General features: G+C 32.0%; 1 protein-coding gene across 4 annotated transcripts in view; it reads left to right on the top strand.

Annotated features, from left to right (window-relative positions):
* Positions 1 to 26,505, top strand: part of LOC143231878 (uncharacterized) — a 41,798-nt gene that overhangs the window by 2,682 nt on the left and 12,611 nt on the right. The window contains exons 1-9 of one of the 4 annotated variants that reach the window (XM_076466651.1): positions 9,529 to 10,292; positions 12,630 to 12,691; positions 13,153 to 13,209; positions 15,753 to 15,807; positions 16,391 to 16,482; positions 20,082 to 20,195; positions 20,953 to 21,106; positions 21,657 to 21,709; positions 24,061 to 24,187. In XM_076466651.1, the coding sequence (XP_076322766.1) occupies positions 12,632 to 12,691; positions 13,153 to 13,209; positions 15,753 to 15,807; positions 16,391 to 16,482; positions 20,082 to 20,195; positions 20,953 to 21,106; positions 21,657 to 21,709; positions 24,061 to 24,187 (712 nt within the window). In that variant the 5' untranslated portion in view covers positions 9,529 to 10,292; positions 12,630 to 12,631. Of the gene's footprint in view, positions 1 to 9,528; positions 10,293 to 10,585; positions 10,611 to 12,629; positions 12,692 to 13,152; positions 13,210 to 15,752; positions 15,808 to 16,390; positions 16,483 to 20,081; positions 20,196 to 20,952; positions 21,107 to 21,656; positions 21,710 to 24,060; positions 24,188 to 26,505 lie in introns of those variants that run through there. The other 3 variants (XM_076466652.1, XM_076466650.1, XM_076466654.1) reach the window with 3 other exon arrangements.

The following is a 26,505-nucleotide window of genomic DNA, read 5'->3' as shown; positions in this document are numbered from 1 at the left end:
TTAATTTTGCTTTCTGTCTAGGTGTATGCATATAATGTTTTCTTCAGTTTGTGAAGGAAACTTATTGATGTTGATGAAGTATTGTTTTATTTTGTTTAATTCATCGTTAATTTTATCTGGTGAGCATAGTTTTATGGCTGTGTTTATTTGGTTTCTTAGTATGTTGAGTTTTTGTTTTGTTTCATGTGCTGAGTCCCAAGGAATGTATAGTCCAGTATGGGTGATTTTTCGGTGGATTTCTGTTTTGAATTGTGTGTCGGTTCTTGTAATTTTGAGGTTAAGAAATGATATTTGATTGCTTTCTTCCTGTTCACATGTGAAGTTAATGTTGGGATGTATAGAGTTAATGTGATTGAAAAAACTAAGTATGTGTTCTGTAGATCTGAATCCTGCAACCCTGTCATCTACATATCTGTACCAGTATAGTGGTGGATGTAATGCTGTGTTAATTGCTTGTGTTTCAACTTGTGTCATAAAAATATTGGCTAGAACTGGTGATACTGGGTTGCCCATGCTTACCATGCACGTGTAGAGTATTAATAAAATCTTTCCAGATATTAAGAATAATAGTTTCACTACAACTTGTGAATTAAGGTATAAAAATATTTTGACATATCCTCAGTTGCTTATAAATGTGCTTTTATTTTGTTATAAAACTACACATTTTTCACACATATGAAATTTAACTCTGAATTTCATTTAGAGATGTCATCCAGGAAATTTTTAAATACGTTAACTTACATTTGAATCATACAAATAAGTAAAATGAAAGAAATACATCAGTTCATTAATGTTTTCTACCAGACTAAGTAGCTAATAACTTTGACCCAAATTAAATGTTAGCAATATATTTGTCAAAAAAAAATTAACATAATTTAAACAAGTTACATATTTTTTAATTCGTAACTGATATAAACATATTTAAAACATCTAAACATAAACTGATATAAACATCTAAGCTTACAAAACTTAAGCCTATTTTCCTTGTTTATTTCTTACTTCACTATTGGAATAGAACATGCATAAAAAGGTTTTAATTCCGGACACCTGAATCATATATTTAAAGTTTTTGTTTATTAGAGAAATAAGATCTAAACTGTAACTCCCATCACACACATTTTCAGTCTGCTTTCATTTCAATTTCTTTCTTCTAGAAAAGAAACTAAACTTTACACACACTATTATAAATATAGCCTCACCAGTATTTTTATCTTTGTTATATTAAGTTTTTTATTCCTTTTACAATAACTATTTGAGGCTTCAAAATGTTATCAATTATCATAGTCTTGCCATCTTTCAAAAGTAACATATCCCAAGTCCACACATGTAGTTTCACGCTTGTTAATATTGATAATTGTTTTACACATTCTCATCTTGACAGTGAGGATTTTCCAAGGTCTTTTAAACAAGAGAAACATTCTCAGTAAAATCAGTTCTTTCCAGCATCTTGATATCCATCAGCTAATGAGAAAATATTACTGTCCAAGTCAAGTACATGATAAAAAAACAAACACTAAGTTCTTAAGAGGCACCATTGAAGATCCCCAGTGATAACATTTTTCTGAATGTGCAAATGACCAGTTAATCCCATATTTTGCTTCATGTCACAAACTGAATCTTCCATCCATTGTCTACTGTGTTTTTTTTCACCTGCACCATAACATTACCACTACTTGATTAATATTTTTTACATCTTATAAATTGTTTATGATTATACAAGCAATTTATGTCTAAGTAATCAAATTTTATATTAAAAATACTTGGTTAGGTAAATAAAATTTTCTGAAACTCTCATGAGTTTATTATTATTATTATTGAATGTCATTTTCTTTAAATGATTTTCATTACCCTGAAAACAATAAGTCAAACTAATGGCCTTGTAATTTTCTAAATTTTTGAAATAAGGATTACATTTATAATTTTCCAAACATAAGGAATTTTTCCAGTTAAGTAAAAAATTGTGGTTAAAACAATCTATCATTTGTTTATCTTATAATTTTTTTATTTCAAGAAGTTCCTTGTGTAGAGCAATTCTTCCTTTCATTCCATAATGTTTTCTCTCTCATGTATTAAAAAAATTATACTATTGGTACTCATTTATTTGTATTTTATATTGACTATTTAAAAAACCTTGATATAAGTTTTAGGGTTTCTTGGAGACTGTAATACACATTTCACTGTTATGTACATTTTAGATTTGATCAAATTAAATTTTACTTTGCCATACAGTCTAACCTTGTTATTAAAGTACACACAAGAAGGCTGCTATAGTCTGTTATATTTGTTTTGCATGTATATATTTACATGTGTTTTATGCTGTATTTTTGCAATACAACTCTTTTAACAAGTCATTTCGACTGATTTCCTTCAGTGGTTAATAACAATGTTTACATCAACAAGTCAAATATTGTGAGGTTTAACTGGCTGATGGGTGGTGATGATTGAAACTAATAAAAAGGGAATAACCTTCAGAAAACTGGGTGGAAACTTCTAGTTACCTTTTTTTCTGTATAGAAGTGTGCCTAATATATATAATATTTAGAATTGAGTACTCTGTACTAAAGCAATTTTGAATGTGCAATTCAGCAAATTGTGTAACAACCACAGCTGATATTAAGTTGATATTAATGTTTCTAATTTTGTAGGTTGTATGATGCCATCAAAAATTGATTGTTTTTGGCAAGGATTTTTTTTTAATGCAAGGTATTTATATGCTTAAGTATAAAGATGTATTTTTATCAGGAATTTAGAATTTTATGATAGAAATATCTCTTTGTACTTAATAGTATTAGATAACAAAGGAACGTGGGTCAGCGTAAGGCTTCAGGATCATTCAGAGAGTGACTTGCAGTAAGTCATAATCCACCTATGGTAAGCAAAGTGTACCATTTGTACCAGGTGAGAATACATGAATACAAATATCAGTGCCAGAAGCCATCCACATGCCTCAGTACACCTATTTAACTGCTCTGTACTTCAAGAATCTAGAGAATGAAATGGGTATTTTTGCTACTCCATAGAAAAACATACCTATCTTGTTGTTGGATGTAGAGTCTATGGATTTGTGTGTGATCCATGTCTTAAAGTGGATAGTGGAAAACTGTCAAAATCATACACTACACGGATTATGTGAAGTTGGCAGGGTGGAGTTGTATGCTTTGAACATGAACCTTACCTCTGCTGGGATATTGTCAAAATGCATAATAATCAGGTGGAACATGACAATATATGACAATTTAGACTGTGACAACATAGGGAGGCTAAAAACTAACTACTCAACCTTTTTTATATACACACACATATATATATATGTGTATTTTTTAAATATATAACTAGTGATGGCTGTGAATACTTGTATACTACTATGTAGTGTTGAAAAGCTTTTAATAATATAGTAGGAAACCATTTAGCCCATTAAGGTCACCCGCTCACCAACCATAGTACCAAAGTTTTCACATAATACCTAAATATGACGTGTTTTTGTTGTTATCGATTTTACAACATAAATAATAATACCTATTTTGGTAAATAATATTCGTATAGATTGCAAGTGTAAATAAAAAACAACATATGCAACTCTTTTGTTTAGCTCTGTGTTCGAATACTTTTGTGATACACTTCGTCTTTTATTACATACTGAGAGGTTCGGATTTGCCTTTGAAAAATGCATGCACGAACAGCTTGTCAAGTACAGTTACCCTTGTCTGTTTCGCTACGTGTCCAACTATGGTCAGAATCTGTTTTTGAGAAGCTTTCCCTTTCACATTTGATTGAGTGGAATGTCGTATCTACTGATGTAGCAGACAAGTCAATACTGATAACGTACGTGTGCATCAAAGGTGTGTGAAATTCATGTCGTCCCTGTTACCGTGGGTTTTACTGTTTATATCTTGCACATTGGATAAGTAGATAAATATATATGTGGGTGTATGTATTTGTTAGAAAAACGCTAGATAGATTTTGAGAAGTCACTGAAGTTCCTGACGATTCTGAATTTTGGAAGTCATGCACATAATCACGAATGTTAAAAAAATCCTAATTCCACACCGGAAACTAAATTTTTGTCCACTGATATACATACATGCGTAACTCTCTAAAGCTCTATAAGACGGCAATAAACGTATTTAAATTGACGTGACGGTGTTATTACGTTGCTCTTGTGTAGGTTAGTTTAATAACGCTTGACTGGTCCCCCTGAGTGTCAGCGGTAAGTTTTCGGATTTGCAACGCTAGAATCCGCGGCTCGATTCCTTCCCCGCGATGGACTGAAGACACAGCCCATTGTGTAGTTTTACACGAAAGAGATACGCTAACGCTTAACTGTTAACTCTTGGGAAAATGTATAATATAGTAGAAGTTACAAAAAGCTTCAAACTGTAATGATGTTATAAGGTGACGGTCAATCGCATAATTTCTTGTTAAAGACTACTCGAATATTTGGTGTGTATACTGCCAGCTGGTTGTATTCCATCTTATCAGCAGGGCAAAACGAGAACGGCGTTAGATAGCTTCACTAATTAACTGTACTGTAAATAAACAGCCAGTTGCTAAAATCGTTCACAGAATATTATGTTTACTTATCAAAAAATTGAAATTTTACAAAAGAGGAACTCAAAGTGTTTGGGGCCCAGCATGGCCAGGTGGTTAAGGCACTCATCTCGTAATCTGAAGATCGCAGGTTCGAAGATATTGCCCTTTCCAAAAAAAAAGATAATTCGTTAGTTAACAAATAGGCTCGGTATAGCTAGGTGGTTAAGGTGCTCGACTCGCAATCCGAGGGTTGCAGGTTTGAATCCCTGTCACACCAAACACGCTCACCCTATCAGCCATGGGTGTATTATAATATGACGGTCAATCCCACTATACATTGGTAAAAGAGTAGTCCAGCAATTGTCCATGGGTGATGATTACTAGCTGCTTTCCGCCTTGTCTCATACTGCTAAATTATAGACGGCTAGCGCAGATAGCCCTCGTGTAGTTTTGTGCGAAATTCAAACCAAACCAAAGTTGTTGGTGCTCACACGTATAAGAAAACAAATAAAGATTATTTGTATAGAATACATTGTTAATTATTATATGCATATACATACATATAACATATATATATAGAAAGAGAGAGATATCTTCCAAATATGATATTACTGACTTAACATGAACTTCATATGTCGATGGAACCCAAAGATGGCACGTGGAATTGTTCAAAGCTGTTAATCAGAAAGATAATAAAAGAATGTTCCAAAAATGAAACTTTGGTAGTTAATGGGTTAAAGTAAACCATGATTTATTTCTTTACTAGCCCATGCTTGAGGGAATTACATGTGATGCATTATCATCACGAATCATAAAAGTCGTGTCGGTTAATCAGTCACTTGTTCATACTCGATTTCTTCTAATTTCGTGAGTTACACGAGCTCAATTCCATCTATTGTTTTAGGGTATTTCATCTATTGATTGTTCTTTACCATTTTATTTGAATCCAGTCGCTAACACAGATGGAAACAACTCCTACATGTGTACACTTTTTCTGTTATATTCAAGAATGAAGTTTTAATACTAAAGATTTATTTAGCATAGAGTGAAATTAATTTATTTGTTACGAAGAGATGTACGATGATCGGATATTTACAAGAAACGTGAAATTTGTTTGTTATGAAGAGATAAACGATGATTGGGTATTTACAAGAAACGTGAAATTTTGTTATGAAGAGAAGTTTTTGAACGATGATTGGGTATTACAAGAAACGTGAAATTAATTTATGAAAAGATGAACGATGATTTGGTATTTACAAGAAACGTAAAATTTGTTTGTTATGAAGAGATGAACGATGATTGGGTATTTACAAGAAACGTGAAATTTGTTTGTTATGAAGTGATGAACGATGATTGGGTATTTACAAGAAACGTGAAATTTTGTTATGAAGAGAAGTTTTTGAACGATGATTGGGTGTTACAAGAAACGTGAAATTAATTTGTTTGTTATGAAGAGAAGTTTTTGAACGATGATTGGGTATTACAAGAAACGTGAAATTAATTTGTTTGTTATGAAGAGATGAACGATGATTGGGTATTACAAGAAACGTGAAATTAATTTGTTTGTTATGAAGAGATGAACGCTGATTGGGTACTACAAGAAACGTGAAATTAATTTGTTTGTTATGAAGAGATGAACGCTGATTGGGTATTTACAAGAAACGTGAAATTAATTTGTTTGTTATGAAGAGATGAACGCTGATTGGGTATTACAAGAAACGTGAAATTAATATGTTTCTTATGAAGAGATGAACGCTGATTGGGTATTTACAAGAAACGTGAAAGTTTGTTATGAAGACGTGAACCATGATTGGGTATTTACAGGAAACGTGAAATTTTGTTTGTTATGAAGAGATGAATGATGATTGGGTATTTACAAGAAACGTGAAATTTGTTATGAAGAGATGAACGATGATTGGGTATTTACAAGAAACGTGAAATGTGTTTGCTATGAAGTGATGAACGATGATTGGGTATTTACAAGAAACGTGAAATTTTGTTATGAAGAGAAGTTTTTGAACGATGATTGGGTATTTACAGGAAACGTGAAATTTGTTTGTTATGAAGAGATGAGCGATGATTGGGTATTTACAGGAAACGTGAAATTTGTTTGTTATGAAGAGATGAGCGATGATTGGGTATTTACAGGAAACGTGAAATTTTGTTTGTTATGAAGAGATGAACGATGATTGGGTATTTACAGGAAAACAGGAAACGTGAAAGTTTGTTTGTTATGAAGAGATGAACGCTGATTGGGTATTTACAGGAAACGTGAAATTTTGTTTGTTATGAAGAGATGAACGATGATTGGGTATTTACAGGAAAACAGGAAACGTGAAAGTTTGTTTGTTATGAAGAGATGAACGCTGATTGGGTATTTACAGGAAACGTGAAATTTTGTTATGAAGAGAAGTTTTTGAACGATGATTGGGTATTACAAGAAACGTGAAATTAATTTGTTTGTTATGAAGAGATGAACGATAATTGGGTATTTACAAGAAACGTGAAAATTGTTATGAAGACATGAACGATGATTGGGTATTTACAAGAAACGTGAAAATTGTTATGAAGACATGAACGTTGATATAAAACAAAGTGTTTGCTATACTACAACATGTACTTTAAATTTACATACACTTCTATTAGTTTTGCAGGAACAAGAAGACATGAACGATGATTGGGTATTTACAAGAAACGTGAAATTTGTTATGAAGAGAAGTTTTTGAACGATGATTGGGTATTACAAGAAACGTGAAATTTGTTTGTTATGAAGAGATGAGCGATGATTGGGTATTTACAGGAAACGTGAAATTTTGTTTGTTATGAAGAGATGAACGATGATTGGGTATTTACAGGAAACGTGAAATTTGTTTGTTATGAAGAGATGAACGATGATTGGATATTTACAAGAAATGTGGTTTTGAGAGAATATTGCAGTTGATGTGATTAAAAAACAAAATCTGTGATCAGTGAATGCAGGGACGCGGGTCATCCCTGGGAAGAGACACTCTTTAGATAAAGGAGGTATTTCATGATAACTTTGGTTTTCCGCTTTCATTTTACTTGTGCCTGTTCATGAGCGGGAAATTTGCAAATGCCTGTTGCAGGATATAAATGTGATAAGCCTTGTTTTCTGTCATTTTTGACGGACTTTTATACTAGTAACATCGTAATGATTGAATTTTAAAATATCGTAAAATACGTGAATGACTGTTCATGAAGAACGTAATGTGAAGCGCTGCATACAACGTTCTACACAATGTTGAGTTATTAATCGAATTGTATTGATGGATATGCAGCATTTTGGGTGAAACAACTTGTTGTAAAGCGTTTTGCACATAAATAAAGTTTTGTTAAGAAGGTAAAATGAGTAACAAAGTTGTTTTAAATTTTCCGTCATATATAATAGTTTTTGGTTTGTTTCTTTTTAAATAAATAGCCCATTATGGATTTTTTAGCATTTTCTTTGCACGTGTATGAAACATGCGGAAAAATTTTCATAGATGGCAAAACTTAATATACGGCGTTTCATGTGCGTATGTAATATACACCCACACACACACGCATACTGTGTTCGACGGCTTAACCATTTTGTACTCTTACAAATCCAGTAACTGGCAACAAACAATGTGGCTTAAAATCTGTTATAGTACTTTGCATCTTAAGAATCACGTTTTATGAGCATGCGTACTGTCATTTCTCAATCGTATACAAAAATCTTGCATATGCCTGAAAACCTTTGTGCCCTATCTGGACACTTATGCGTTTAATGGGTAGATTTCGTTGTCAATAAAAACGCCTAAGTGTTCTCAGTATTCCTTTTAGTCTCTTTCACTGAGGAAGTAACTCATTCAGTTCCAATTTCATTTTTAGAATCACAATAGAAAAGCAAAGACGTATTTTAATACTTTGTTACCAATCTGAAAACTTCGTGGTGGTTGTAAAATCGAAACCTTCCCTGTAGTTAATTTGGTTTGTTTGGAATTTCGCGCTAAGCTACAAGAGAGCTATCTGCGCTAGCTGTCCCTATTTTAGCAGTGTAAGACTAGAGGGAAGGCAGCTATTCATCACCACCCACCGCCAACTCTTGGGCTACTCTCTTACCAACGGATAGTGGGATTGATCGTATCATATAACGCCTAAACGGCGGAAAGGGCGATCATATTTGGTGTATCAAGGATTTGAACCCACGACTCTTAGATAACGAGTCGAGTGCTTTAACCACCTGGCCATGCCGGACCAAAATCTGTAGTGAATATCACACATTTCAAGACTGAAACAAAGTAAAGTGTATATAGTTTGTCTCGTAGCAGTGAAATAATTAACATTCAAAAACAAATATGGCGATTACATTTCGGGGTATTGACCATTGTATAAGACTTGTATTAGGGAAGTCACATAGTCAAAACATTTTCTGTTAACAAAAGGCTTGTAGAAAATCAGAATATTTTAAAAGAAAATAAATTTGTGATGTAATTATTCCTATTTCATTTCGACAGGTGAAATTTAAAACGACTTCTACAGATGTATCAGAATACTTTAATTCTTAAATAACGTGCTTTTTCCCATGTTTCATTCGCTAATCTTAAAACTTCAAATGTTAATATTCACGAAGCGACGCGAATGTCGCTTAATTCAACCATTGTGTGTTGTCATAAGGAATATACATACATTCTTTTTTAACTGGCATCTACTCATTGTTAAAATGTGTTTTAGGAAGGTGACGTGTTTGAAAGGGCACAAAATTCTCTTGAATAATTATGATGAAAATGAGTGCTGAAACAGAAGAACGTGTGTTCTGTTGCCGTAGGAAACGTGTATGTAATACATATTTACATACCACACTTTTGTATGTGTGAACAGCGAGCCGGAAAAGGTTGTTAATCGAAACAAAAAAGTTCTAACAGTGCTTGTGCGGAAGCTCACATCCTATGTTGCAGTAGACAGCTGACGCCAGAACTTTTGATAGGGTTTCTGAGGGCGTGTAAAACGCGACTAACTTTGGTTTAGTTATAAGTGAAAAACGTACGTACAAATGAAATGCGCTTGGAATGAAACATGAGTTAAGATCGTTTGATCTTGTGTTGTGGTTTGAACGTTTGTGGTGTAATTGTACATCAGCTTTAAATGCTGTCAATTTTGCTTTTACGGTTGGTTGTTGAAAGACTATTTTGACGCGTATATTTATATTCATTATTGTTCGGTTCTTCATGTTGTATATATTTCTCGTAACATTGATTTCCAGATGTGGAACGTTGCGGGAGTGTTATTTGTAGAGAAACTGCAAATTAGTTATTGTTGAAGTGTCGGTTTAAAATAATTTCAAATAACTTGTCTGTTACAGGTTTGTTTTGTTTTTTTTAAAAAGCCGACTATGTGATTTTACCACAAATATTAGGCCTACTAGTTTCCAGTTTTCTCCCACATTTCGACGTTGAAACTTTAACGTACTGATAGTTGAGATATGAAAAAATGTTTGCACTAATAGATAGAATATCCTTTTGGGTGCAAACATTTTTACTGGTTGTTTTATGACCTTCAAGTTGTATGCACACAAGGAAAACGTAACTAAAGCTCTTTATGCATGTCGAACCACTCTAATAAGAGTTGTGTCAGTTTGTACCCTTTTGTGTCACTCGTATTCAATAGAGGTATATATCCTAAAACAAAAATAGTTCATCATTATAGCGTTATTGTAATTTTCAACATAGCATATTACAACCAGCGAAAATAAAAGACGTTCCTTCGATTCAGAACGTCAGGTAAACACATTCTAATGATTTATCGTTGTTATTGTAAGAATTTAGTACTTAATGTTGCTTGCACTGAATATGTTGTAAGGAATTACTGTTGAATAAAGTTGAGCCGATGAAATAACGAATATTCTAGGATACGTTAGAAAGTCGCAACATCTTCATTAAATGAACTGAGAACGAGAGTTTCACACTTTCCGTGCTAAAGCACCAATCGTATTCGAGCGTGTCATTTTCTCAGACCTGCAACAGTTCAGGTTTGGACCGACACTTTGTATACCAGCAGCAATAGCATGATTGTTATATACAGAACGTGATGCGTTAATGGTAATAGTTTTGTGTTCGCATGAATTAAATGTAATTCATTTTGTCTTGACTAAATAAAATTATATTACATTAAATATTAACTTCTTACAGTGAATGAGTTTGAAATTGTTAGCCATGAGGTACAACGAATAATTTCTGTTGCTTTTATTAAGCCTCTTTGTCGTAGCCATATAAAGCTTTGTGATTCGTGCGTATTGTCACGTGATCTAAAGTTTAGTGATAAACCACCTGGACCACAAGAAGTTTAAAATTCATAAATGAGTTGAAACCTAACTTTAAATGATTAATAAGGTTTTAGCAACATAAATTAGTTATAGAAAGAGAAAAAATATTTTCATGAACAGTGAACTCTGTGCATTTATGTTACTAAGGCGTAGGCAATTTAGAAATAGCATAACAGTTTCATTAAAAGGTGTAACAGAACATGTGCATTTAGAATAAACTAACTCAGCAGTTTTCATTCTCTTAATCATTAAACACTTCTATTTTTGAATATAGCATTACATATTATCAAAGAATATTATAATTTTTTGTATCAATTTAAAGTGCTTTTGTAATTGCATATCTGAGTGCCATAGGTGTTTGCTTGTTCTGTTGCATTTTAAGTTTGTGTAGTTTTTTAATTTGATGTACACTATTGCAATTGTATTTTAAGCGATCAATATTTTGAAAGGTGATGAATTGGGCGTGTCATATTGTAATGTGTACATGTCATTTTATATATTAATAATGTTTGTAGTTTGCTTAAAACTTGTGTTTTCTCAATTTTAATATATTGTATAATACAACATCCTTACTTTTATAAGTATTATTTTCTGTTCTTAGTTTAGTGAATGAGTTTAGGCCCTAAACTGGCTGGAATTTGCTAACTTATTATGAATATTATGGTCAAATTTTAATAACAACATGGACATAAATTAAGAGTTAATGCAAATTAATCTTAAATAAACTTAAAGCCCTATATCTGGATTTTACTCTGTGTGATTTTATGGCAACTCTCTTGTTGAAATCTTACAATTGGTTTTTCCAAACTGTATTTCAGTAACTAATTAATACTAATTTGATATTTATGGTTAGTCAGATGCCTTTATTAATATCAATTTAATTTTAAAATTTTGAATTTAAATATCATTTGCTGAATGATTTTCAGAAGTTAGTAAAAATTATAGAAATGAAGAAGAAATTGTCCTTTCCAGAAAAACAGAGTAACTCGTTACTTAACAAGTAGGCCTGGCATGGCTGGATGGTTAAGGTGCTTGACTTGCAATCCGAGGGTTGTAGGTTTGAATCCCTGTCACACCAAACATGCTAACCCTATCAGCCATGGGGATGTTATAATATGACAGTCAATCCCACTATTCATTAGTAAAAGAATAGATCAAGAGTTTGCAGTGGGTGGTGATGACAAGCTGCCTTCCCTCTGGTCTTACACTGCTAAATTAGGGGCTGAGATAGCCCTCATGTAGCTTTGTATGAAATTGAAAACAAACCAAAACTTAACATGTATTTTCAAATTTATCAAAAAAGAATTGTTCAATCAACAGAAATGGTTTGTTTTGTGTTTGCTTAATAAGCATCAAGTCAGTTTGTGTATCCAAGATGTTCTGTTGGAAACACTGATGTCACTCTTAACATATTTTTAACTCTGAGTTGGCCAGTTTTATAGCATAAAAACATTATTCAATCAGTACAGTTACGTTCATTAACTGCAATGCAACCTGGATATTCTGGTGAAACATTTTAATCTGTTTGGGATTGAAATCATGCAGAAAACTTAGTCTGTTGGTTAATAAGTGTTTAATTGTAGGACAACACATGTAGTAGTCCTGTTTAAGCCTGTTTAATTAATTAATAATTATGAAATGGTCAATGTATAGAACTTAAATAAAATTGTGTTGTGAAAAATTGTATGATTTTCAGTATTTGTTACAAAATAGTTTTAATATGAATTTGATCTTTGCAGTTTTAACTAATAAGATTTACTGGTAATATTAACATGAAAAATAACATCTTTTACAGGTATGGGCTTTATTGGGCAGAACTTAGTGGAATTTCTAATAAGAAATGACCTTGTATCAAAAGTAAGAAGAACCCTTTTACCTTTTCTCTAACCTGGTTTGCTGTGATTACTTTAGTAACCATGAAATTTAATTTATACACATATATTTAAAGGTTATATTGTATAAATAACATCAGTTACTAAGGAAACAGATGTTTGTGACTGTATATAAACATTATGCATAATATGCAGCCATTATTCAAAAGTGTTTTTAATGGCTATAAAAATAAACAGTAAGAGAAATGTTGTATTTTCCTTTGAGAATATACGTAAAATATTCAACTGTATACATCGTTGCAATTTTGTAGGGAAAATGTGATAATATCCAGTTTTACATCATTATACACACATATCTATGTATTTTTACCTCATGTGGATCAGTACCATGTTTTAAATGTAATTTTTAAAATACAATATTACAAAATGTGTTTATAATTTTACCTTCAAACATATAGTGAATCTTCGTAACATTATTCTCTGTAGGTACGTGTTGTTGACAAGGTCCCTCCTCAGATAGCATGGCTGAACAAGAGTCGACAGGTGTGAATTTTGATATAAAACGTGTGTGTAAAGTACACTTGTGTGTGATACCTAATATGAGTAACAATTCAAAGTAACTGCCTTTTTTTTTAATCTAAAATAGTTCAAGTTATATCTCAAAACCCATATGCAGTTACTAAGGTGTGAAGTTTCTTAAAATAATTTAAAATTAAAATAATTCAGAGAAAAAGTCATTAATAATACTCCAGGTTTGTACAATTTCCTGTGATTTTGTTTTTCATGTTAAGCAAATTTAAAAATGAAATTTAAATATTTACTTACAGTTAGAAAGACATCTAAGTTGAAGTATTATTCTCTTAAATTTGTTTTCATGATAGATTTGATTTATTATTTTGTATGTATTAATGAAAATGTATACAATTCAGAAGAATAAAAAATGTAACATGCTGACATCAATCGTTACAGTTTACTCCTGTCTAGTGAACTTTTATTCTGTCTTGACCAGTAAGGTCTTCAATTTCATTAATGAAGATTATTTTATCAAAATGCAGCTGTGTCAAAAGAGTATGTTTTACAAATGTATTATGGCATATTCAGTAAAGTCCACATTTCTAAGAACTGGTTTTATCAGTTCATAGGTAAATTGGAAAGGAATTTGTTAGATGTCTGTTTTTAATGTTGGAGAGATAAAAATTTGCATGAAAGAAAAAACAAAACTTCTGACAAAGAGATAAGAACTTAAGGCATACAAATATTTTATAGTCATGTTTAAAACATTCAGTCTACAGGACATATCCTGTAAAACACAGTATTTAGTAATTTTTTTTTCCTTTGTTGAACTACAGACTTCTAACTTAATATTAAATAGTGGTTTTGTTTATTTTCTTTTGAGTCAGATTTTGGGAATCCTTCTATGGCCAAAAAGAGAGTTTCGGTGCATTTCTCTTTCTAGAGTCTGTCAGATTTAGTTGATGCTTTGTATATATCTGATGTTTTCCAAGGTGTATTTGCATTTGTAATTTCTCTTTGTAAGCTACAATATATATCTCATTGAGATATTTCACACCAGTGTTTGTAACAAGTGTCATTATCTTAGGTCCTGATTTTTCTACTACCAGTACAACTGAATTTCTCTCATCTGTTACAGTGTCGAAACTTTCACATGACTTGAAAATATCTCCAGCTGAGGACAGTTGACTCAATTGTCACACATTTGTCAAGTTGCTCCTTTTTTCATTTCTTTTCTTTACTTTGTCATATTTTAAGTATTTATTACTATATCCTTAACATTTGGGAATAATACTCATGATCAAGGTATAATCAAGTTTCTTATCAGTCCACTTCTGAAGCATTGTAAAACGCTTTCCACAAGTTTTTGTATTAAGTGTTAGAAGTGTCTTTTTTTTTTATTTATTTCTTCTACGTAGATTTTGTTTCGTGGATTCGGTATATACTTTCTGGTATCAAACATCTTGTTTGAGAATTTGACATGAAGTAAACCCTTTCAGCCACTTCTTTTTTCATTTGATATGAGCAGCAACACAGCAGTTACCCTCCCACAAGTCATTTTGATTATTTGATGCTTAAACAAATGATTTAACTAGTAAATGTACTGCTTTAAAATCACAGTGTTAGTCATCAGTGAATAAAAATAGCCATATGCACCTGTAACTGTACACTACATCTATCAGTACAGTTTATAAAAGCTTGCTGACTGCTACTGTCTCACATGATACAGAGAACTCAGCCCAGATATGCACAGCTTATCCTGAAGGAACATTATGGTGAAAATACTTTTGGTCCAAATATGGTGAAATTATGACTTAAATTTGTGAAAACATAGATATAATTTCTACACCAAAATTATTAACTTTGGCTTGTGCAGACTGGAAGGCTGTATTGGACAGGTAAGAATGAAGTGTTGAGAATTACTAGGACAGGTGAAGGATGAACTGGAAGAGAATTACCAAAGTTTTGTTTGGATGTTTTATTCACACTTGCCTTTCTGTACAAGATTTAAGTTTAATGAAAAATGTTTGCATTGAAATATCTTTGAAATTCTTCATAAAATGTCTACAAAGAATGGCCTTTAAGTTTATTGTTTTATATTATACACTGAAACTGGTGAAATACATGTAGTGTAAAATAATTTAAGTACATATTATGTCAGAATGTTACTAAGATAAAAAAGTTATTGAAGTAGTCATAATGAAAAGAGTTTTAAATGTTTACAAGTCTAAATGGTTTTAGAAAAACAACAATGTTGTATTATTTATTTAGAAGTCATAATACTCCAAGTAAGGGTAATTGTTTTTCTCAAAATTAAAATATTCTTGAACAAAATATTTAATGTTTTATTTCCTAGTGACATACAAACTAGTTGTCTTCCCAGAAAAGTTAGAGGTGTTTTTTTTTTATATATATTTTGAAGTTCAGAAACAAAACATGCTTCTTTAAGGTGCTTTTAGTCTAAAATATTATTAAAGTAGGCTGAAAAATCTTTTATTGCACATAGCAATTTTAGATAATCTGTAATAATACTGTCATACTTTAGATTTCATGTGAATATTTGCTTATTTTAGGAATTATTTGAACATCCTCAGGTGGAATTTAAGAGTGCTAATCTTATTAATGCTGGTAAGTTTTCATTCATTGGCAATGCATCTTTTAGGTTTTTGTTCAGTGTTTTAAAAAGGTAGGTAACTGAATAATTTAGAAGTAAATACCATGAAGAGAGTCATGAAAAACAAGAACTAAAGGTGAACTGGACAAGTATAGACAGATGGAAGTGTAATACATCAGGTTAAACTAATGAGCAATCCAAAAAAACATAAAGAATATGAGAAAAAATAATAGTAAAAGAAATCCTCATGCATTTTTAAATTCTCTTATTAAACAGAAAGTAAGGGAATAACTTGTGATGAACAATAACAAAACTGTTTATTATGCAACTTTTTCATACAATCTATACGTATGTTAAAGTTAAAAATTTCTAGACTTGTTAATTAAACACTTGGCTTGTTTTTGGTAGATTTGATTAATGATTTAAGATGCATTATATATATAGTTATTGAAAATACAAACATAATCTATTACATATTTTTTATGGCATGAAATTTCTGATTTTCCTTTGCATGGCTGAATACATGTAAATGTATCCTGTTAGTAGTATGGAATTAATATATTATTTAAAAATAAACAAATTTGTTTTAACTTTCAGCATCTTGTCAGAGTGCCTTCACTGACCCTGAGGGAGAATATGATTTTGTTGTTAACTTAGCTGCTGAAACTAAGTCTGGACAGTCGGACCCTGTAAGTGTACAAGATGAATATTACAGTAAGATACTTAATTCTGTATGTGTGTGTCAGTATGAACTAGTATTATAACCACTGTGTTTGTTATCTTCCAAAAGTAAGTTATAAAACTTTTTTTTGTTAAAAAATATATTTTTAACTTTTTCTTTGATAAAACTGCTTCACTGTGTATGAACATCTTCAGGAATACTGTCATCTGTTTGATAAAAACTGCCTCACTGTGTATGAACGTCTTCAGGAATACTGTCATCTGTTTGATAAAAACTGCCTCACTGTGTATGAACATCTTCAGGAATACTGTCATCTGTTTGATAAAAACTGCCTCACTGTGTATGAACGTCTTTAGGAATACTGTCATCTGTTTGATAAAAACTGCCTCACTGTGTATGAACGTCTTCAGGAATACTGTCATCTGTTTGATTAAAACTGCCTCACTGTGTATGAATGTCTTTAGGAATACTGTCATCTGTTTTATAAAAACTGCCTCACTGTGTATGAACGTCTTCAGGAATACTGTCATCTGTTTGATTAAAACTGCCTCACTGTGTATGAATGTCTTTAGGAATACTGTCATCTGTTTTATAAAAACTGCCTCACTGTGTATGAACGTCTTCAGGAATACTGTCATCTGTTTGATTAAAACTGCCTCACTGTGTATGAACGTCTTTAGGAATACTGTCATCTGTTTGATTAAAACTGCCTCACTGTGTATGAATGTCTTTAGGAATACTGTCATCTGTTTTATAAAAACTGCCTCACTGTGTATGAACGTCTTTAGGAATACTGTCATCTGTTTGATAAAAACTGACTCACTGTGTATGAACGTCTTCAGGAATACTGTCATCTGTTTGATAAAAACTGCCTCACTGTGTATGAACGTCTTCAGGAATACTGTCATCTGTTTGATAAAAACTACCTCACTGTGTATGAACGTCTTCAGGAATACTGTCATCTGTTTGATAAAAACTGCCTCACTGTGTATGAACGTCTTTAGGAATACTGTCATCTGTTTGATAAAAACTGACTCACTGTGTATGAACGTCTTTAGGAATACTGTCATCTGTTTGATAAAAACTGACTCACTGTGTATGAACGTCTTTAGGAATACTGTCATCTGTTTGATAAAAACTGCCTCACTGTGTATGAACGTCTTTAGGAATACTGTCATCTGTTTGATAAAAACTGCCTCACTGTGTATGAACGTCTTCAGGAATACTGTCATCTGTTTGATAAAAACTGCCTCACTGTGTATGAACGTCTTCAGGAATACTGTCATCTGTTTGATAAAAACTGCCTCACTGTGTATGAACGTCTTCAGGAATACTGTCATCTGTTTGATAAAACTGCCTCACTGTGTATGAACGTCTTCAGGAATACTGTCATCTGTTTGATAAAAACTGCCTCACTGTGTATGAACGTCTTCAGGAATACTGTCATCTGTTTGATAAAAACTGCCTCACTGTGTATGAACGTCTTTAGGAATACTGTCATCTGTTTGATAAAAACTGACTCACTGTGTATGAACGTCTTTAGGAATACTGTCATCTGTTTGATTAAAACTGCCTCACTGTGTATGAACGTCTTCAGGAATACTGTCATCTGTTTGATAAAAACTGACTCACTGTGTATGAATGTCTTTAGGAATACTGTCATCTGTTTGATAAAAACTGCCTCACTGTGTATGAACGTCTTTAGGAATACTGTCATCTGTTTGATAAAACTGCCTCACTGTGTATGAACGTCTTCAGGAATACTGTCATCTGTTTGATAAAACTGCCTCACTGTGTATGAACGTCTTCAGGAATACTGTCATCTGTTTGATAAAAACTGCCTCACTGTGTATGAACGTCTTTAGGAATACTGTCATCTGTTTGATAAAAACTGCCTCACTGTGTATGAACGTCTTCAGGAATACTGTCATCTGTTTGATAAAAACTGCCTCACTGTGTATGAACGTCTTCAGGAATACTGTCATCTGTTTGATAAAAACTGCCTCACTGTGTATGAACGTCTTCAGGAATACTGTCATCTGTTTGATAAAAACTACCTCACTGTGTATGAACGTTTTCAGGAATACTGTTATCTGTATCAAAAAATCATGACAGTTTATTTTTGCAACTAAACAAAAACATGCAGGACACACTGTGTGTTATTAACAGAAGTGATAGTTTAATAATTTTATACCTTCTGTAGCTCAGTCTTCAGTAATCCAAACTATTCTATATTTTTGGTGGATGTGCTGTACTATATTCTTATTTCACAAACCATATTTCAAGGCAATCCATTAAGACATACTTAAGATATAACCTCTCCAGTTTGGGTTTTCTTCCTCTTTTTTGTTTTTTTAAATCTTTGTGCCATAAGTAGAGAAACTTTGTGTGATAGAAAAATACTTTAGTGGATTGTTTTCAAATTTCATATATTTATGGAATTTTACAACGTACAATTAGAATTCTCACTTAGTATGTATATATATATGTGTATGTGTAAACCATGTGCAAAGTTGTTCAACAACATCAAAAACACAAATTTAATGAAAAACTTTTGCACATATATGCAGAAAGTAATTTGAGCTATTGGTTTAACATTTTTACTACAGCTTCAACTAATAGTAAAGGTGAGCCATTTTTTGTTTTCATCATATGGATTAAAGATGGCTGATTTAAAGCAGCAAAACTATAAGGTGAAAATATGTGCAGATATATAAACATTTGTTAGGCCAGGCAAACTACATTAGTAGTTTCTGTATCAAATTTTCCAAAGAATCATGCAGATTGTTGGTTATTATTCATTGCCAGCTTTTCAATATATGTTTATTACATTTTATGAAATTATCCTAATTAAAAGAGCATTTTAGTATAAATAATAATGCCTGATACAGCTGTATCAATTGCATGGAGGTGATGAGAGGAAACTGTTAATCTAAATTCCATGGTGTTATTATAAAGGAAGTTATTTAAAGAGGGAAACTACCATATTTTAAAAAAATTTGGTTGGTTCTGTAAAGTATAGGTCTGTTCCAGATAATAGGGTTGTGGTTCTAAACCTAATGTTTGTTACTGTCAAGTGTTACTCTCTTGTTTGGTGTAATTTGTTTGTGTTTATTGATAAAAAGTCGTGATATCAGAAACACCTTATGTGAAGAAAAAAGGTGTGACCAGAAAAAGATTCAGTATGTGGCTTAAAGGAGCAAAATCAAAATTGGCAGCCAAACTGGTAACTGCACTTATAGCATTAATAAGAATTTGACAGTAAATATTCATTCATTACTTACCGTTTTGTTTTACCAACCATCGTGCCTAAAGTTAAACAAAGAACCTAACTAATGAATCAAGTATTTTTTGTAAACTTTTTATCAATGCTATTAGTGTAGTTACTACTTTGCCTGCCAGTTTTGATTTCACTCTTAAATTGTACGCTGAGTCCATTATTGTCCACTCTTTTTTTTACACCTAAGGTGTTTTTGGTTAGATACTTAAGGACCTCACAATGTGTAGTTCACAGTTGTTAAAAAATAACACCTTGCTGTCTGATATTAAATGAAGAAGTATATTGAATCTGTATTTGATTTTAATACACCTAATGTTTCACTGCAGGTTTATAAGGAAGGTATTGTGAAATTGAGCATTCACTGTGCCAAAGAAGCAGCCAAAAGAAAAGTTAAGAAATATGTAGAGCTGTCATCAGGATACATGCATTCTAATGAGAAGGTAGAGAGTTTTCAAAGAACAAAAAAACAGAGTACACGGAACAGATTGTCAGAAGTATTAATACTAGAGAGACTAGTTTTGATACATTTATGTGACCTGTTCAGTTTCAAGATATGCCAATTTTCTAACTAGTACACACACCATTATTTTATGACAGTGAATTTGTCGTTATCACTTTATAATGTGAATTTTAAAAGAGTCAAGTATGAAAAGTAGACTTTATTATCTGTTCTGATTGTTTTTTTTAATCAGCTGAAAAAGTTACAAGTTAATAGAACAGGAACTGACTTACAAGTAAAATGGTAAATTTTGTATTCATAGAATTAGAGATTGCAATTTTTGAAATGCAAAATACTTAACATTAGTGTTGCAAACATTACTTGTGTAATTATAAGTAACATTGAATAATTTGATAAAATTAATTTTAATGTTTGTTTATAAGGTATCTTTGTTCCTGCAAAACTAATAGAAGTGTATGTAAATTTAAAGTACATGTTGTAGTATAGCAAACACTTTGTTTTATATCATAGAAATTGTAGATGGTTAAAAATGATTACACAGTAAATATTTTTATTTGTTACTTGTTTAGTCTGGTAAGATGTTGATACTGCATACTTCATGTATTTATAAATTTGTATTCAACTTAAAAAATAAATTTATCAGCATTTATGTCATAAAAATGTATATGTGATTCACACAACCCAAATTATTATAGTGGCACTTTTAAAATGTTATTTATGTTATGTATATGTTGTAGAAACCTGCGAAAGAAACAAGCAAACTAGATCCTTGGACATTTATGGCAAGGTTTAAACTAATAATAGAAGAAGAACTAGCTAATATTCCTGATCTCAACTACGTTGTGTTACGACCTGCTATTGTGTATGGGATAGGGGATAAACAAGGCATTAGTAAGTTAAGATAGATTAAAACTCTGCTTGCTAAAAAATATATTTTTAAATTATCATCACTGTTATAAACTACTATTGTTATTTTCTCCATGTAATGTAAGTAGTAAAGGTCCTTTTGTTCTATAAATTATTAGTTTTCTCGTGGTACAACATCAACGAAAATTTGTATTGTAGAGAATAAACATGTAGTGAAAATACATTTGACTCTTATTTGAAATTGATTAAACCTTGTAATATAGTAAATTATATTAGTCTGAGTCATGTAAGTGTATTCAATACATATATGTTGTACGTTTTTATACTAATTGATCTAACTGAAAGTAGGTTTGCTTGTTTTTGTTGCTTATGTTTATGTAATTTGTTGACACTTTGATTCAGAAGTGGAACTTGTAACCAAATTTGTATTTGCTCAGTTGCTTTACTTAATTATTTTTAAAAGCCTTGAGATGTTTTTAAAGCATAAATGTGTACTTGAGCCCTAGAGGTAATAATAATATATGTTATAAAAGTTTCCTTGTCAATGTTTAAATAAATGTTGTTGTTTTTATAGCTCCAAGACTAATTGTTGGAGCAGTCTACAAGTACCTGGGAGAAATGATGAAGGTGAGATGTGTAACCTTCACTGTCTCATAATTTAAAATATAGGTTTTTGTGTCAGAGATTAATTAAGAAAAATGTTATACTAATTGATTCCACAGGAATAACACATTGTTTAAAGTACTTGATAGAAGTCTTTCAGTTTGGTTGAGTCCGAATTTTAATGTTCAGCTCATAATTAATACTTGGTAAAATTAAAGAAATATTTCTAAGTTTCAGCACAGATAAAATATCTTTTAAATGTAGGAAAATAGCACCCATATCATGGCTTTTAACCCAAAAGGTTTCTAGGAAGCATTGGTAGTTAATAGGAAGGTGTTCAGCCACTCTTTGTTGTTAATTTAAAATAGTTGAAGCTGGTATTTTGATATTTTTTTTAGTCATATGGAAATTTATATTTCACAAAGAAGATGTAAAATTAATTGACTTCTAAAATTATAATCCTACTGCAATTTCTGAATTATATGTTGGTATAATTTTTGGTATTAAGAACATGTTTCTAGTTTTGACCAGGTAAGTTTCAAGTATAGTAATACAGTAGTCTCTCTCTTGAAAGACCCTCTGACCAGCAACCATCCTTCATTCTCAACCACTGTACCCATGTACAGATATATCTATGCTGTTTCCAACCTCTTGTTGGTGACCATTCTAAGAATGTAAACACTGACCAGTTTTTATAAATAAAATCAATGATTGTTTGTCTCATATGAGCACCTACATGGTAAAGTCTCACATACATGAGCTGAGCTCATCTGTCAGTTTCATTGTCAGTTGTCTCAGTTGAATGCCACCAACTCCAATGTTTAGGAAATGGAAGATTTTTATCCTGGAAGAGAGTGGAAGTGCTTAAGAAGGCTGATGAATGGAAACCTTGTTGTGTAATAGTGATTGCAGTCAGTGTTGGAAAGATATAAATCTATAATATAGTGAAAGAAAGAGGTTTTGAATTAGTAGTAGAAGAGAGAGTGCTTGGACAGAAAGTACAGTAAGCCTACAACAGCATGCTATTAATACGTAGTTAAGATCATGTAGGAGTAGGTCACTACAGCCAGGGAAAAGAACATCCCTATCAGTGTCAAGATGGCTCAAGAGAGAACATTGATGGATGCAGAGAATTTTGGTCATTTTGATGTTCTAATGGATGGCTAGACAATTGGATGAAGTGCCAGAATGTACTTATTGCTATTTAGTCTGGAGAAGTTGCTGATGTTGACCCAGCTGTTGTAGACAACTAGAGTAAACATCTTAAGTCTATATGCACTGGCTACAGCCTCTCAAAGACATGTTTAATGGTTTCTAAAATAGAGCTTTACTCTTGCACTCAGTGGCCTCCCTGTGTGACATGGGTGACCAGTGAGTTATACCAGCAGTGGCTTGACAAGGCCAATAACAAAATGAGAACTGAAGATCACTCTGTGTTATTGTTTGTGGACAGTTGTATTGTCCACCCTGATGTTGTTCTTGGCAGTTCAAAACACTTGTTTTGTTTTTCTACTGAACACCATTATCAAGCTTCAGCCTTAGGATGTTGGAATTATCCAAAACGTAAATTTATCACAAGAAGCTGATAATGCAACATGTTTCACATGGATGAAGCCACATCTGCAGTTGACCTACAACAAGAAATGTTTTACTTCTTTCTTTTTTGTTTTTAACAGAGGATTTGTCTGAATATAGGGAACAAGACAATCCTGAAGTTCCCAATGATCTTGTAGTCTTTGTTGACAATTGTAATGTTAACTGATAGGAGTACACAAACTTTGAAGTTGTCACTAACAAAACTATAAAGGCAGACTGCGAGACAAAACTTCTGGCTAATACCAGGAGTCAAACTTCTTCAAATGAAGATTAAGAGGACAGTGTAGTAACATCAGTTGTGTCTATGGAAACAGCTGTATGGTGTTAGGAACAATTTCATCTTCACAGTTACTTGTTAAAATCCCAAGTTGCTGCACTATATCAGCAAGAACAAGAACGACATTGAGAAGTATGTCTGTAGTTCAGGAAAACTAAACTGGCAGATTATATGCAACATTTTATTTTCTCATAATAACGTGTATTACATTTACACATGTACTGTACATGTGGTGGTATAAAACATCCTTACATACCGACATTACAACAATTTATGTGCAATACAGAAGTAATTACTGTACTTGTAACTTATTTATTCATCTAGTCTTGCTATTCTACAAGTAATTCAATTTTGAAGTCTTCATCTCCTCCTGAGGAAAGACCACTAGTCATGTAAACCATAAGGTAATCACTTAAGAGGTAGATTACTGTGTAAATTAATGTGGTTTTTTTCAGTGCTAATATTATTTCTGTTTAAAACATATAAAATTTCTTTACCACAGTTACTCTGGACAAAAGATTTGAAAATGAATACAGTTCATGTGATGGATCTTTGTCGAGCCATCTGGCATGTGTTCACCAGTGGAGATAATGGAGAGATTTATAATGTTGTGGATAAGGGTGATACAAGTACGTCATATAACTAAGATGCTTATAATTATTTCATTAAATTAGTGTTTCTTATTCGTAGGTGGAAACTAGTACCTTTATTGATTTGGTGTATAATGTGCTATGTGGTGATGAGAAATACTTCCCTTTGTATTATTTATAATCGGTAATTTTCTTTACAAGAAATAAATTTTATGTAGGGTACAAGTTGCCTATTAGACAATTACACACAGTCTTTCGTGTATTAACACTTTCAATTTGATGTACTACTTTGTATTCATTATAATTCCGATATTAATTTTAACATAGTACGTGTATTACAAAATTTGACCCGTTGATTTGTATTATGATACATAACATTTATTTAGAAAAGAATCAAATTTTTAGTGAAGTATTTTTAATAAAGATTTGTTCATAAATAGTCATTTTTTTTTTTTACTAGCTTAAGGCAAAGTGGTTTTTCATTTTATGATTAAAAATACTTTATCACAAAAATCTCAGATTTTATTTCCATAATCTCTGAAACCTCAAATACATTTCAAACATTTTTTTTTCTTCTTTAATAAATCTTTATTTGTTATTTTCTTTACCCCAACTCTGTACAAGGTTGGTGAAATTGACTGACTTCATAATCACCAGAAAAATTGAAGTAAATCTATATTACATTCTTTTATTTCTAGAATGTCTATAAATTGTATCATGAAACTACATTTATCCTAAGTAGTCCTGAACTCAGGATAGAACACATCTATTTATACTTAAATGTTATTGTTTTATTGTCCATTTGAACAGTGCCTAAATCCTATTCATGCCATTATAAGTTATAAATTGCTTGGAGAACGTACAGCTCGCGTTACTCTCTCGAACTGCATTATCAGCTACTCTGAGCGCCTCCTGTACGTATCTCATTAAAAACTTTCATTATGTTATTATTTCTTTTACCTAATCCAGCCTTATCTTGCTTAAAGAGTTTTCTGATTTTACATTTTTAGTTACTTTTGTGATAGTAAAGCAGTGCTTCAGAAACTGTATAAAGAATATTCATACTTATCCTGGTGCTGATATAAACCCAGAAATCAAGTTTAAAAAATGAAATAAAATTCAAGCATTCGAAAACAGATGTAAAGATGAAAATGTGAGGAAAATCTATGCTTTCATAAGTTGATAATAGATAAGAGTTCATTCTATGAAAAGAAACAAACCAAGTACTAGATGTAAAGCAAGAAGGAAAAAAACAGTTGAATAAAATAAAAGAAGACATGATTCAGAAGAAACAAAGATTGGATGACAAACGGTATACTACTAATGATGTTCAAGAGAAAAATACTCTTCATAATTAAGGAAGCAAAAAAAAAATGATATAGTGATATGCATTATCAGCTACTCTGAGCGCCTCCTGTACGTGCCTCCTTACAACTTGAGAAAAACCAAAAGCATCAGAAGGTGAAATTGTTGACTAATAGAAAAAGGGATGTAAGGACATAGTGGATGTATCATAGATAGGGTGGAGAAGTTCTTTTTGGAAGAGCTGTTGTGTCAAGGAATTGGACAGAATGTATGTGACTTTTATGATGACCCTAATCGTGGAGAACCAATAATGATAGAGGAAGACACTGGTCTAAGGACTGTGAAAGAGGAAGTTTTATATAGACTGAAAATAATGCAAATGGAAAAAGCACCAGGTATCAGTGAAGTTTGAAGGCCCTGAATGAGTTGGAGTTAAAACTAGTAACAAATTTACAGATCTCTTTACATGCCTAGTGATTTAGGCAACAAGTTTACAGATCTCATCACATGCCTAGTGATTTGAGCAACAAGTTCACAGATCTCATCACATGCCTAGTGACTTGAGCAACAAGTTCACAGATCTCTTCACATGTCTAGTGATTTGAGCAACAAGTTCACAGATCTCATCACATGCTTAGTGATTTGAGCAACAAGTTCACAGATCTCATCACATACCCAGTGATTTGAGCAACAAGTTCACAGATCTCTTCACATGCCTAGTAATATTAGCTGCTCTTCATTTATAAAGTCACCAGAAAAACAAAAAACACTGAAGGGTATTCAATACAGAATTAAACACTTTGTGAGTAATATGAAAGTAATGCTGAAAATCATGATATAGAGAAATGGCTATTTTAGAGGTAGAAATAAAATTGGAATTTAGGCAGCTATGGACACCAGAGAAGGTCTACTTATTGGAGGGGTGTTGAATGAACTGGAGAAGAATGGATGCCAAGACAAAAAGTATCACATTTCTCACACTAGGAGAAATTCAGGACTTTTTTAGATACTGCCTTGTAAAACTAAACTTAAAACTTATGCCCTATTAAAAT

Source organism: Tachypleus tridentatus, chromosome 11 (genome assembly GCF_004210375.1).
Source record: "Tachypleus tridentatus isolate NWPU-2018 chromosome 11, ASM421037v1, whole genome shotgun sequence".
NCBI lineage: Eukaryota > Metazoa > Arthropoda > Merostomata > Xiphosura > Limulidae > Tachypleus > Tachypleus tridentatus.
Note: the sequence above shows the minus strand (reverse complement) of the source record. Positions and strands in the feature narration are given on the sequence as shown.